General features: G+C 39.1%; 1 protein-coding gene across 11 annotated transcripts in view; it reads left to right on the top strand.

Moving 5' to 3' along the window:
* Positions 1-15,237, top strand: part of PHF14 (PHD finger protein 14) — a 142,272-nt gene that overhangs the window by 62,650 nt on the left and 64,385 nt on the right. For 10 of the 11 annotated variants that reach the window (XR_006414542.1, XM_044428404.1, XM_044428407.1 and 7 more), the window contains 2 exons: positions 3,929-3,979; positions 4,109-4,230. Coding sequence is in view for 10 of the 11 variants with exons in the window: in XM_044428404.1 (XP_044284339.1) it covers positions 3,929-3,979; positions 4,109-4,230 (173 nt within the window). In the remaining variant the exon portion in view is untranslated. The remainder of the gene's footprint in view (positions 1-3,928; positions 3,980-4,108; positions 4,231-15,237) is intronic. The other variant, XM_044428406.1, reaches the window with a different exon arrangement.

Below are 15,237 nucleotides of genomic sequence, written 5' to 3'. Positions count from 1 at the left end.
TGATGCTCTTACGATCCCTTGGAACAACATGACTTTTTATGCATTTCCTCTGATCCCACTTTTAACAAAAGTGGTGGCGAAAATAGCCCAAGACAATGCCAGAGGGATATTAGTAACTCCGTGGTGGCCGGGACAACCATGGTTTGTCACTCTTTTGCTACTATCCAGAAGAACGTTTCTTCGCCTACCAACTCTTCCGCATGTGTTAACACAACAAGACGGAGCAATCTGGCATCCGGATATAACCTCCCTGAACTTGACAGCATGGTGGATCAACTGAGTCATTTCACTGAGTCGATACTGACGATACCTCACTCTATGGAAGACCCTATTCAGCAGACTGTACAAATGGCTCCTACCTCGGATTCGACAGCAATCGCTGTGGTACCTACGCCTACCGACCAAGAAATTCAGGCAGTTCTCGAATCTGCATTGAGACCGTCCACTCGTCGTTCATATGTGGCTAAATGGAAAAGATTCTCCTCTTTTGCAGAGTGCCATTCTTTTCTTCCTGGGACGGCTTCAGTTGACAATATTCTGCAATTTCTCTTGCAACTGCATCATGCTGGACTCAAACCATCATCCATCAAAGCTTATGCAGCAGCCATATCCCATTATTGTGGCACTGTCCACAGTTTATCAGATTCCCTCTACCGCTGGTTCAACACTTTATTAGGGGACTACAGAACTTAGATCCATCTATCCGCCCTGCTATGCCAACGTGGAGCCTTTCCTTAGTGCTCCAAGTGCTTACCAAACCACCATTCAAGCCTTTGGCAACTGTGGACCTATGCCTCATGTCATGGAAAACGGCCTTCCTCGTAGCAGTAAGATCAGCTCGGAGAGCTAGTGAAATTTGTGCTCTTCGCATAGACCCGCCATTTCTGAATTTCCATAAGGAAAAACTTGTTCTTCAGATGGATTTTTCCTTTCTCCCTAAAGTGGCTGCGCCATTCCACCTGAGTCAGGACATTGTTTTGCCGGCATTCTTTCCATCACCTTTGAATCCGATAGAACGTGCTCTACACACGCTTGATGTTCTCCGTTGCTTGGCTTTTTACAGATCCCGCACTGAATCTTTCTGTAATACTAATAGACTTTTTGTTAAGTACTCCGAGCGTGACAAGGGACCGCCGATCACATCTCAAAGACTTTCTAACTGGATTGTCCAGACTATCGTCCTGGCTTACCAGCTATCGAAAATAGACTTACCTGTCTTTCCAAGAGGTCACTCCACACGAGCAGTAGCGACTTCGTCTGCATTTGCCGCAGGGGTTCCACTACAGGATATCTGCAGAGCTGTGACGTGGGCTGGTCCATGTACCTTTGCCAAGCATTATTGGCTTGATGTACGTGCCAGGCAAGACTGCTCTTTCGGCAGAGCTGTTCTTTCATCTGTTCTTTGCTGACAACACCTCCCTCCTCCGAGTTTGGTAAGCTTGCGAATCACCCATATGTGTGATGCACAGAGGCCACGACGAAGAAAAGCAGGTTGCTTACCTGCAACTGATGTTCTTCGAATGGCCATCTGTGCATTCACACAACCCACCCACCGGCCCCACTCGGTGTTGGTGAGTGGATGGTTTTTTTTTTTTTCTCTCGGTACCATACTCTAATTTTCATCGGTACCGTTGGGATATAATGATGCTTGTCATTGATTTTATTCTCAACCTCTAGGGGGTGAACGTTCAGTCTTCAAGACAGAGTAAAATGGCGGACACTCTGCTCTATTTATAGCACTGAGGGGGAGGGGAGCGGAGTTTCCCGCCAAAAACCGTTAGCTTTCTAATCTTCCGGCCTAGGCACTGCACAGACGCAGCACCCATATGTGTGAATGCACAGATGGCCACTCGAAGAACATCAGTTACAGGTAAGCAACCTGCTTTTTTCTCAGACACATTCACGAACCACACAGTTCCCTTGCTCTCACTGCTTACGAGTATACCTTAGAGCCAGCTCAGATACTTGTTAGTTCATCTGAACCTGCATTCCTCAATTTGGTGCTTTCCAGGGTTGGGGAGGATGCTGCCAACCTACAGATCAAGCTTGAGGTGGGGCAATGTGAATACATTTTGCTTTCTGTGTTATTGGTCTAACCATTTGATAAATAGTTGTGCTTCATTAAACATGCATTTGACCAAAAACAAAAGTAAACAAAAGTATAAAGGACAGCTCAACTCTATAATGCTTGCTTCAGTTTTCAAGATGAAGAGGTAATTATCATAATGGTTTTCCACGTATGGCTCTTTCTTTGGAAAAAAAAAGTTGATTCCACAAAAGCTGCTCTCTGAGATCCTTCAATCCTACGCATTTGTGGTGACAGTATGGAAAATCCCTGTGTGTTGACATGGTTTTCTCTTCTAGAGGGAAATGAAGTACATTCCTGGGGCATGAATTTTACCTGAGGCTGAGTGGTCTAAAAAATAAAATGTCAGGGGGCTAAAAAAAGAAATGCCAGGCAAGAATCCTTTGTCTTAACCTGGGTCTTGTTTCATGTGCAGATAATTTATTTATTCATCATTTAAAAGTTCGAGCAGTATATGTGCAGGTTAATGGAGGATAAGGCTACTGAGTGTTGGATTTGACCTGGGGGTGGTCTGAGGGAATATAAGTATATTTCTATTTGCTGCAACCTGACCCTAGTAGGGGATTTACACCTGGGAATCCAAATGAACTTCAGCCTTTTCTGTGTGAGTGGATGCACACAATGCACTGCATGCAGGGCTGGTATAAATTACTTTCTATTGGCATAGCCTCCCAGCCTGTGGATACAATGATGAACTTCATTATAGAATTGTTGTATGGCATTCCCTCCACCCAGCCAGCAACATAGAGATAAGAGCAGGGCATGTGTGGACATAATAATGCCCAGTCTCAGCTATATTAAAGACCTAAATTTCTTCACTAATTTCTGCAGGCAGCTTTCACTTCCAGGCTGCAGGCCATTAAAAGAGGGGAAAAGGCTGCTCAGAGGACAGAGACATGGTGTATGCAGACAATATGGATGGTTCTTTTGTGCTTAGTATCCTGGCTGCCTCGTCTGTTGTCCTCTTTTGCTTGTTCCTCTCAGAAGATGAAAAAGAATAGCAGTGGAGCAAAGTAAAATGGAGAAAGCCTCTCTGGATCAACGCCCATAAGGCGTGCCTCATTGCACTTTGACAGTAGGTTCCCCCGCATCGCCCAGGACATTTCCATGCAAGGCACACCATTGTAGACCCGCAGAAGTGTGCAAGTACTTACTTTCACAAGTTTGATAAGAATTAAAAAGAAAAAATGCATATTTGACATAGAAAAGGGTGGCAGCCTTTCAAAGTGGCACTTGAGTATTTTGAAGGGGGTGCTGTCACTACCTGTCAAATCACAAAAATCAATCCCCCCCCCAAAAAAAGGAAAAAAGATCAAGTGAGGTCAAAGAAGGGATGGCAGACAATCTACTCTGCTTGTGCTCACTATCGATGGTCCCCATTACCCTCGCAATGCTCCTTGTATTATTTTTCAGCTAGCTTCTTTTGCTATTTGATCTAGCAGCATTTTAAAGTCTGTTGAGCTGTTGTGGCCATGCCCTCCTCTGCTTCTTAGGCCACATGTGCCTCTTCTTAGGCAGCCAGCCAGCCAGCCAGCCAGCCAGCCAGCCAATTCTGTTCCATGGTCACTGAGCATTCTCAGTACACATTGGGTTGTTTTGTCCCTGCACCCAATCTGTTCTAAATATTTGTTTCTACTTCTGAAAATGTCAGTTAAGGTTTCCTCAAGCCTGGTAAGTTCTCATTCTTGCATGAGAATGATGCTGATTCAACTGCATAATAATTGGCACTCTCCTCTAAACTATGCATATATAGAAAATGATAGGCAGGCCTTGCATGCTTGGAGCTTTTAATTGTTTTGCTCACTTTTTGTAGTGTTAATTTTAAAATATATTTACTTTTAGAGAACTAGAGGACGAAAACGAAGCTATCTTCCTGAGGAAGAAAAACCTGAGGTTGGAATATTATGATTTTATTTATTTAAAACTAAATTGCTTAGACTGTTGGTATGCAGATGAATGATGAAACTAAAACTAAAAAGCTTCTTTTTCCTCTCTACCTTCTCTGTTTTCCCCTATTGTTAGGAACGTATTCCAAGAGAAAGAAGACAAAGACAGAGTGTAGTACAAAAGAAACCCAAGTCTGAGGATTTAAGAACTGAATGTGCCACATGTAAGGGAACTGGAGACAATGAAAACCTAGTCAGGTAGGTTTAATGCTGTGACCTTTTCCAGAGGGGATTAAAGTTCCATCTTCATCACTTTCTCATCATGGCTATAATGAATGAACTCTTGGAATAGAATGCTTTTTTAAAAAATCTGATTTAAGCGGAAACATTACTTCGGAAACAGTGATTTGATCTACTTATTGACTTGCTGCATACATTTACCCTGTAGTTTTAGAACAACTAAGGAGAGAAATGTTTTTCTCAAATAAGAGATTTAATTCTCTGTTGTCAGGCTGAGTTGCTAGAGTTTTGTAACATCTCACAAAGATAAACAAGCCAACCATTCCAAGCACATAGTACAACATAAACCACTGATCTTCCTAAGCAAGTTACATGTGAAGTCAGCTTTAACTGACCTAAAAATGTAGCTGAACACATTTTGGACATTTTAAAGAAAATTTTAATCTCAGTGCAATCTAAGGAATTCCTCATGTTTATGTGATTTCTCTTCTGAAGTACAACAGGAATTGTGTGCTCTCTTAGGATGCTTAAAGTGTGTGTGTTAATTCAAAATTCAAATGAAGAAGGTGTGGTCATCAAGTGTAGCTGTCAACTCTTAATACCTAGATAAGTGGTTTGTCCTTGGTTTACCTTATAGTTTGTTTGCCTTGTGAAAACAGAATCATGTAAGACTTAGCTTTGGAGTTCTAAAAATGCACCAGATATCAGTTTTTGCTTCATCTAGAAAACTTCTGTTAAGTGTACCTTTTGGTCTTTTCTGTAAGAATATTTAAAAAGCTAATTTTCTTCCATTACGAATAATTACTGATTTAAACAAAATTAGTATGATAGTCAAGATCTTCCTGGGGTGTTAAGGATCACAGAAAATATGTACACTGTGGGACCATGGGAAGTGGTGAAAGAAAAACGAAGTCAAACAGGAAACAAACCAAATACACCAGTCCCGAAAGAGCTAAGCACAACTAGGGTTCAGGACAACAGTTTAGCTGTGATTCTTCTCTTATCTCTTAAAGAATATTTAGTTTGAATTTTTGAACTTTACTCATGTACTACAGGAAGTTCACTGATGGTTTATTGGGATGGGACGGGGCTAAACACATAATTGCATTCAGATATGTTTATTCAGAGAAAGTTCTTCTCAATGATGCACAGTTACTTACTCAAATCAAAAAGACTGCTATTTCCCATTGTAGTTTCCTTTTCTCAGGGATTTCAGGCAATACAGTGAAGTCAAGATCATTTTAACACCTGACACTTCATGGTCATGTTCATAGTAGGAATTGCTGCCACATAGCTGCCCCTTCTGAAGAAAACTCTTTCTATGAAAAGTACAGCTTTCTGTGTGTGGACTGCAGCATGATGAATCAGTTTACAACAGATCTTGTGATAACAGTGCTGTGGTCCCCAAAGTCAGTATTCCTTTTCTTTTTGCCACCTGCAACAGCTGCAAGACGTTTAAAAGAAAAGGAGAGCATTGTTAGAAGTGTACAAGCTCTTGAGAATACCAAGTTCTCTTTTCTTCATTGTTCCCTACCTGTATTCATGTGTGTATTGAGACTTTATGGAAAGTATTCCTAAATAAACCAAATAAGTAAGTTTGGGAGGTATTCCTAAATAAATAAATTGTATTTTAAATAATCTGCCAAAGTTTGCACTGAAGGCATTATAGAGTTTATGTACAACCTTACATAAAGTTTATTTTTTTCTGTATGTCAGGCTGTGTGCTTATTGGACTCTACAGTCAAGCAGGGACATTATAATATTGTGTAACATCTGAATTTATAATAGTGCACCAATGCAGTACAAACATTTAATACTACAGAATAAGATTTTTAGCTAGCCTGTCCACTTAACATTTCTTTTTGTTATGCAAATAATTCATGTAAAACTTTCTAAAACTTGTTGAACTTTTCTGTGGAGAACTATAAATCACCTTCTTACAACTTTTATTTTCTGGCAAACTTTTAGCAGCAGTACCATTTTTTCAATAATATTTCGTGTTGAAAATAACTGTTTGAGTAATCCCATAATTCCAACTTGTCTATTATTGAATGCATCTCTTTTGTCAGCAGCCAAGATTGTTTCCAATTTCATCATCTGTTTTTAGGGTGCTTTTGTTTTAAAAATGCACTTAAAAATGGATCATAAGAACATTTTCTGTTCAGAAGTGGCTAAAAGTAATGATTGATTGAAATAATCTTGCTTCTCAGATGAAGACTATATTTAAAAAGACATATAAGATCAATTGAAGTCCTTTGTCCTAACACAGTGATGGCGAACCTTTTAGAGACCGAGTGCCCAAACTGTATCCCCAAACCCACTTATTTATTGCAAAGTGCCAACCCTGAAATAAAACCTGAAAACTGAAGTTTTAGTTTAGAAAAAGCAGCTTAGAGCCAGTCCAAGCAAACATATATCCTTGGCAGCACACTGGCCATGTGAAAGCTCTGACAAGTCACAGCTAATGAGCTGTGGCTCATAACCGAACGGCACTGCAACTGCTTTCCGAACATGCACATGGCTCCTATCTGCGCAGTTATCTAATGTTCGGCTGATGGGGCAATGCTGGGACGACTTGGCTTGCGTGCTAACTGAGAGGGCTCTGCATGCCCGCTGTGGCAGGTGTGCCATAGGATCACCATCACTGCCCTAAGCCTAACCTGGTGCACTCCACTAATTCTAATATAGGGGTAAAATACCATGGAAAGGGGCGATTTTGAAAAAGTCTTCCTTGAGCAGCTTTTTCTGCACTGCTCATCATTTCTGCCCATTCTAAACACATTCCAACCATCAAAATCATGCCAGGTCACCACCACGTTGATGCATACCCTTAACCCTAATATTGGGCTAAATTTGCATTGAAAATAATGCAATTTTGAAAAAGCCTTCCTCAGGTAGCTTTTTCTGCACAGCTCATCTTTTCTGCCCATTCTAAACACATTTTAACCATCAAAATCATGCCAGGACTTCTCGTTTTTGTAACCCTAACCCAGTGATGGTGAACCTTTTAGAGAACGAGTGCCCAAACTGCAACCCAAAAGCCACTTACTGATCGCAGAGTGCCAACACTGCAATAAAACCTGAGAACTGTGGTTTTTGTTTAGAAAAAACTCATAGCCAGTCCAAGCAATATCCTTGGCAGTGCACTGACCGGCCATGCGAAAGCTCAGACGAGTCACAGCTAATGAGTCGTGGCTTGTGACATCATCGCCTGGCGCCGCTACTCCTTTTTGAGCATGTGCATGGCCCTATGTGTGCTGTTATCCAATGCTCGGCTCCTGGGGCGATGCTGGGAAAGAGAGGGCTCTGTGTGCCCACTGTGGCATTTGTGCCATAGGTTCGCCACCACTGTCCTAAGAGATCCCTCTCCGCCTAGGTTATGTGAACATCACAGCATTAATGTTTCTCCCAAGAATTAAAAGGTATTTTTATAAACGTGAATGCTATGCTTCTCTCTTCTTAGGGCTACCTTAAACAGCATATATAAATGAGAGATTTGCAAATAAACCTGAGATTATGACTGTATGTTCATGTAAAATACTAGATTGTCATTCTGTAGCGTTATGGTCTTTTGTTATTTTTTTGCAATTAGTTCCTAAAAATGTTTATTTATCAGGGTATCTCACATAATCAATATCCAGTGGTTCATTCTGCAAACTCCGATACTGCTCCTATGACGGTTTTTGTCAAACAAATGTTTGTGCATTATGCTTGCCTAACCAGTTGCCTAACCGCAGCTGTAGTTGCATTCTGCTCTAACACATAGTTCAGAATCTTGTGTCTGCCATTGCAATGTCATTTGGACTAGTGGAATTACAGCACTGGATACTGGTTTCAGTTTTTAAGCATAGTGGAGAACTGGATATAGATAAATTGAGTGAGGCTGATTCTAAACAAGGTTTAAATTTGGATCTGGCATTTCTGATGTCCTGAAGGGAAGGAAACATCTACCTTTTGAACATCTTTTGTTCCTGATTGTTCAGGTATACACAGACTTGCAGTACTTCTGTATTCATTATTTTACAGTTAATATGTGATGACTGTCTCCTGAAAATAATAGAAATATTCACCAGGTCCACAGTGTGTATCTGTAATCCTTGTGCTGCAAATTGAGTTGATAGTTTAAAAACTTAGACCATAATAAGAGTGAGGCTGTGTTTCTCCGGTTTTGTTGGAATCTTGATAATCATGGCCCAAGCTTCTTTCAACCTTTAGATCCATATTACAAAATAATATGAAATGAACCTGCAAAAAGGAATTACTCAGTATTATTAATTCTGTTTCCCTCTAGTGATTTTCAGAATTCTAGTTTGAGCATGCTCCATAATAATTATTGAGTGATTATTTGACAATTGCCTCTGTTGATATTATTTTAAAGTCGTATATTTTCCTTGAACAAAAACATTTCATAGTGGATTATCTTGAAAGTTTTTATCACAATTTCATCAGTGCACTTTTAAAAGAACCCTTTCTCTTACTGGTATAAAAAGTTCTTGACTACCAAAGTTTCAATTATGTCTAGACTAAGACTTTAATTTTATGTGTATCTCTTTTAGAACTTACTTCAACCATATTTAAAAATGTGCCATTTGATATAAATGGGATTTATTTCTGTCAAAGATAATATGGGGCACATTCAGTGCTACTAAAACTGCATTGAGATTATCTTTATGAATAAGAAGTAGATGATCCAAGCATTGCTTAGATATAATCCTGATTTTGATTATAAAGATAATAATGACAATGTGGAGACGATTACTGTAATTTTTGTCTCTCTTTAAAAAAAACAGTGAAACACAAATGCAAGTGGTTACATGCATGTCATAGATTTTTATGCTTAACTTCCTTGAAAGAGCAGACACATAACTGATTTTATAGAATTCTGCAGTTTAAAAGCAGTTTGTCATGTGATACAGCAGAAGTAGATTGTTGTTTGAGAAATACAGATCTAGAGTTTGCTTAGATGATCAAAATTAGTGGTCTGGTTTGTTGAATTCTAACTGCAGGCTTACTTGATTTTATGTATGATCTTTTTCGAAGTTTTGTGGAAAATGTTGGCTTGCATTTGGTATCACAGTAGTAAATGTTGCTTTCTGAGATGTTCAAAATGCATATCACATGTTTCTATAACTCCCGATTTGAGGGTGCCAGAGATCTGTAAAGGATTTTACTATAGCCTGCAAGCAGGAAACAAAATAAAGAAATGAATAACAACAGCATGATCCAGTGTGGCTGATAGAAACCCATCAGACTTAGAGGATTGTGATTATTCTGTTGTGGGTAGGAGGAGTGTGGATGCAAAGGTGCTAAATACTTATATGGCTGGCTTTTTTTCCATCTGACTCATTTGCAGCTGCTTGCAAGGAAGACAGACTGAGATTTTCACTTCTTCCCTCCTCATCTTCCTACCACCAGCTCTGGGGTCATTCTTGTGCAGCTGGTGTGGAAAGGAACACTCTGGCTGCAAGGGTAAAAAGAATGTGCTCCAGATTTGGCGTCCCAAACCTTACAGTATGCTTCTAAGGTTGGAACTGGAATTTGAATTTTCTTATGGCTGGCCAGACACTTTCTAGTGGCCATAGGATTGTACCTCCAGGAAAGCAAAACACTACAGAATTATTAGGTATCCTAATAAGGATAGCTTTGTGTGCATTGTTGTGAATGCATAAATAACACTCAGGCACTCCAAGGTCTTTTTTATTATTTCTCTCAGTCTTTTTATTTGTGGAGCATTTCATAAGAGTCATGTTCCTACTGCTTGCATTCCAGCTCTTACTATCATAACCACCTTTTTGCTTTTTTGCCTAATTTATTTTGTTGTAAGTATCAGTTTGCCCCCCCACCCCAAAAAAAAAGTGGAGGGAAGAGAAAATGATTTTCAACCACAAAAGGAAAAATTTAGTTGTGAGTAGATATCTCTGTATGTAGAGTATATGAATTGTCTCTTGTTCTTGTGAAAGAATATTGCTGAACAATAAATAACAATAAATGAAATAATGAAATAACATTAAGGGATATTTGAGCATGTTTCAAGCTTCTGCTAGCTCCTGGGATGGGAGGGAATGAGATTTGAACCATATTAGCAAGTAGAATGTTTTTGCTTGCTTACATTACTGTGTATCTAATTCTTGTTCTAAAATTAGTGGAATGTCCTGGAAATTTGTAATTTACAAGTGTTGATTGTGAAAAGTTCTTTGAATGTAAAATGCTCAGTGAGTTAGTAGCTCTTAGATTACAGCTATAATGGACATAAACTGAATTTGGACAGTATGATAAGGTTTGAGTGTAGATTGTCATAGAATAATGGATTGCTGTTGAAATGTGGGTTGTTGTGTTGTCTAACCTGGCCATGCAAATGAACCATGGTTTGCTAACCACAAACAATAGTTCATAACCTGAAAGCATACCATGGTATACCAGCCCTGTCACTGATAAAATTCCTTTGCACAAATATACTGGTAAAAAGAGACAGGGCCCTGTTATGTGAACCCTTTAGTTATTTGTTTAGATATAAATACCTTTTGTGCATTCATTTCATTTCTATGCTGCCCAATAGCCAATGTTCTCTGGGCAGTTCACAAAAATTACAAACCAAAAACATAATATGAAAAAGGTTAACATACAAAGTTTAAAAACGATTTAAAACAGCTGAGATGGCTACAATAATATACCAGGACCCACTTCTATCAAACTTGGGACTCTTTTTATTATTGGCTAGAGAAATGGGACTTCGCAAAGATTTAAATATGTTTTTAAAGGGAAAAGGAAGGGTGTGGGGGCTGACCCAGCAGGCCCAATGTTTTTGTTGATTGATGTTGTTTTTAGTCTTTTCTTTGTTCTTTAGGATTATAATTTCAAGTAAAATTATTTAAAAAAAATAATATACCAGGACCTGATTACTCAGCTAACATAGAATATTGACAAATGCTGGGAAGTAGAGGACCATTTTAACTTGATGGTGAAAAGATGATATGTTGGTGCCACAAAGAGCTCAGTGGAGAAATAATTTGATGGGGGAGGGGGCAACCTGCTTTTTCCCAACAGAGGACATCATACAGGGCAACCAAGACTGTTTCCATGCAAAAATCCAGCAGGAATACTGAGGAAAATAGAGCTAAATGGTTCTCATCTAAGAGCATCTGGAGCTGATTGTCAATGAGTTGCTCAAGGTCCTTACACAAAAAAAGAATATTTGCCACTGATCTAGTTGTTAAAATCTGGGTTCCCAGAGGATTTCTTTAGGAATATTCTCAAAACCATCTGTTTCAGGCAGCCAATGGCCCCTGCCTTCACAAGCAGGCATCAATCACTTCTCTGACCCAGCTGCCTGTGCACTCCCCCACTAGAGTTAATAAGCCAAGAGTGGCAAGGATGCAATATGGAAGTGACTGCTCAGACCTATCCAGGCACCTTGTCAGCATTCTTAAGCTGTACCTGCTGAAACTTATCCAACAGAAGGAGACAAGTCTGTGCCTTGGATACCTCACTTCTCACTTATTTCATCTGTTATAACATTGGAATCTAAGTTCTGGTTGATGCAATATATTTTGTCCTGGAAATGACTTGTGAACATATGCCAGCCCTCTGATGGATCCACAAAATCCTACAGACCAGCATATAATCCCCAGTAATTCAAAAAAACTCTACTGGGTGGCACACTGGGGACTCAATAAGGATAGTGTTCCTTTGCTTCCTTCACTGTTCCTGAATATTCTTGACTCATACCTGTGTTTGATTTCATCCTCCATTTATACTCAAATTGTCTTTATTTTTTAATTCACTATCATTCTCACTTCTAGCACATATCTTGCAGTGATGACGTGTTGGGACATGTAACAGAGAGTGCTTGTGCAAGATACGTAGCACTGAGAGCAGAATTGAAAATCTGAGATAACAAACAGTCATGGTATATTCAGACCAATGCTATCATAGTTGATAGTTGCATATGGTATTTATGTCTTGTATCCTGTCATGAACTGATGAACATAGCATATTTAACTTTAAAGCTGGAAAAGTAGCAAGTAGTTCCTGTTGACTTCTGTGTCCATAATGAAACCATGCTAAAGGAATATATAGTAGAAACAATGAGCTGACATTGTAAGATTGTGTAGTAAGTGACTTTTACCACTGCACATAAACAGAGCAGTTATTCTAAATCATAGCATCGGTTTCAGTCAGATAACCACTAAAATCACTGCACTGTGGTCTGCTGAAAATGCCATCATCCTTCATCTGCCACATTAAGCTGGGGCAGAGCATACAGCAGTAGTGCCTGCACTGCTGTGGAGAAGGATGAGCCCTGAACCAAGTGAAAAGATGTTCTGAAAGAACAGTAACCTTTCCTATGATGTGTGCCTTTTCCATTACAGTTTTGACACAAAATGCTGCCAAATGATTTAATGGTGACATTTTGTTTTGCTGACTTTCCTTTTTTCATTAAAAAAGAAACAAAAGTTGGGTTAGGAATGAGTGGCCAGGCATATTGAATTCTGCTACAGGAATCCTACATTGCAAAATTACTAAATGTAAGATTTACCTGCAGCCCCAGTGGTAATGGGTTTGTTTTATTCTGTTTCTGTATTTTTAAACATTACACCTGTCTTCTGTCATGGTATCAAACTCCTTAGTTTTTTATGGTTCATTTATATTGTCTATTTTCTTTTCTAGAAATTAATAAGCCAGAAGCTGGTCTTTAGTAATTAGCAGTTACAGACAATAGTGCCTATTGTCTGATGTATATTATTAGAAGCTATTTTATAAGAAGGCATTGTAGTAGCACATGTGGTATCCTGAAAGGCCACTGTCTATCACAAAGAAGAGGATAACTTTTGGGGACTGCAAAAGCATAAAGTCATGTTTAATGAAGCACACTTGCTTATCTGGCTCTAAAATTATATTCATGGGAGGGAGAATTTTCTGAAAAAAGTACCCCCTTACAATGTATTTTAGTAGCTTCAAATTAATTTCTAACAGCTGATGGCAGATCCTTCTTTTGTTTTACAGTTCTTTTTGTATCTGTAGTCCTGTTTGGTTTTCTTCTTCCCCCTTGCAATTGAACGGAAAGCACAGAAAAGCCCATTGACGCTTCCTCTCCCATTTCACCTTTCTTGCAACCATTCATAATTTGAAGACTGAAAGTCTTCTGTGAAGTACCAGCTCTACTTGTGTAGATTCCCCATCCAGTTTTCCTGGTTTCCCACTCACATAAGGAGTCCATGTGAATAGAGCTTTCTTTTATTGAGAAACATTCCATGGAGAGCTTCAGAGACAGGTGATGAAAAGGGTCATGCCTGCTGTCTCCCTCAGACAATTCTAATATCAGGTAGGGAATACTATTGGATTCTATTGTTGGAATAGGGTTTATGGATTCTATTGTTGGAATAGGGTTTCCATTGGTATATTGTTAGAATGCATCTTTTTGGAAGATGTCTTGGAATCTAGATAGCTCAATTTATTCTTTCTAACTCTTCTAACCCTCATGACTGATTGTCAAAATCTGATGTCTCATAACCAAGGTACCAGTCTCAATAAAAATGTTTATTGTGGCTATTCTAACAATTAGCCTTTATAGTTCCAATAAAAATCCACAGTTAACAGGCTGCAATATAGTTCACAGTTAACATTCTATAGTACAATATAGTATATATGGGCCTGACTTCACTGCTTCTTGTCTGACTCAATGACACAAACCATAGTTTCCTCTGGAGCAGGGCATGGTCTAACATTAGTTTCACCCAAGACTAGATTAACTAATATTTCTGACATGCAGCAGGGAAAATATCAACGCCAGTTGGAGTGTTCTTGGTAGGCTAATTGTCCAGGCACATTTCTTATCCATATTATATGATGGTCTGTATTTGTAATTTTCAGAAAAGTGTCTATATATAAAGTAAGCATTTGTGAAGTGGAAGGTAAGAGGGGCTTTACTGTTTTCAGCTTTGCTTAAGTGTTCAGTTCATGTTCATGCACGTATAATTTATTTAATTGGGACAGTTGTCTGCTGACAGTAACTTTCCTGTATCTGCATAATACCTGTCACTGATAGCACATAATACCTGCCACCTGTATCTGATTTTTTTTCTTTTTTCTTGGATCAGTAAGTCAGTGGTCAAAAGTTAAGTAAGTTAGTGGTCTAAACCTGAGAAAAGGGGGACAGGCAATTTCCTCTAATTTCCTATTCCTGAAGAGCCCCAACTCAGCAAGTTTGGAATAACCATGTGCTTCTACTGGGGATTGAAAGCTAGTTGATAGGCAGATAAAATTCCATGAATATTGCCTTTCCTAATGTTATAGTTTTAATCATTTTAAAAGATAATGAATATTGATAAGAAAGATTTACTGTAAAACAATGTTTTCCTCCTTGCCCATTTCACTCTCCCATGCTACTAAAAATCAACATGAATATCTCTGCATAAAAATTGATTGCATTCATTGATTTATGAAATAAGAAACGCTGCATCTAGTTGAATCCTTGCATAATTTGCATATTGCATGTATATATACCAGAAGTCTCTAGGTCTTAATAGTAGGTCAGGTCCACATAGTAGGTCACTTTCTGTTGGTTCATTTGAAGCTGCAGGTGGAAGGAGGAAGGGATAGCAGAGAACCCCAAGTTTATGTTAGTCTCAGGTGGTGATCTCAGCTAGTTGAAAGTTGAGACCAGAGGTATGCAGTCTACACCAGAGCTTGGATTCCTGCAAGACATAGCAAAGTAATGCAAAGTTACTCAAGTTTCTGTATGTCTTAAGTGATTTAGAATTCAATTTTCAGGAAGGCACAATTCAGTTCTGCTAAAGCAAAACAAAGCTCAGGTTCCAAGGAGTACCTGACATAAGTCTGCAAAAAGCTCAAGCTGGAGCTCAAGCTTCAGCACCAAACTACCCCAAACTGAAGAGTAAACAAGGCTTCAGTTCAGTCGGGATAGCCAGCTCCACAACCACTGGGGGAAGCTTTGTTCAGTTCAAGAACCCTAATCTACTTTAGCAGCCAAAAGTTTTAGACTACAGCTTCTTAACCATTAGCTGT

The sequence above is a fragment of the Varanus komodoensis genome, unplaced genomic scaffold (assembly GCF_004798865.1).
Source record: "Varanus komodoensis strain SLA01 unplaced genomic scaffold, ASM479886v1 scaffold2, whole genome shotgun sequence".
NCBI classification, from domain to species: Eukaryota; Metazoa; Chordata; class Lepidosauria; order Squamata; family Varanidae; genus Varanus; species Varanus komodoensis.
Note: the sequence above shows the minus strand (reverse complement) of the source record. Positions and strands in the feature narration are given on the sequence as shown.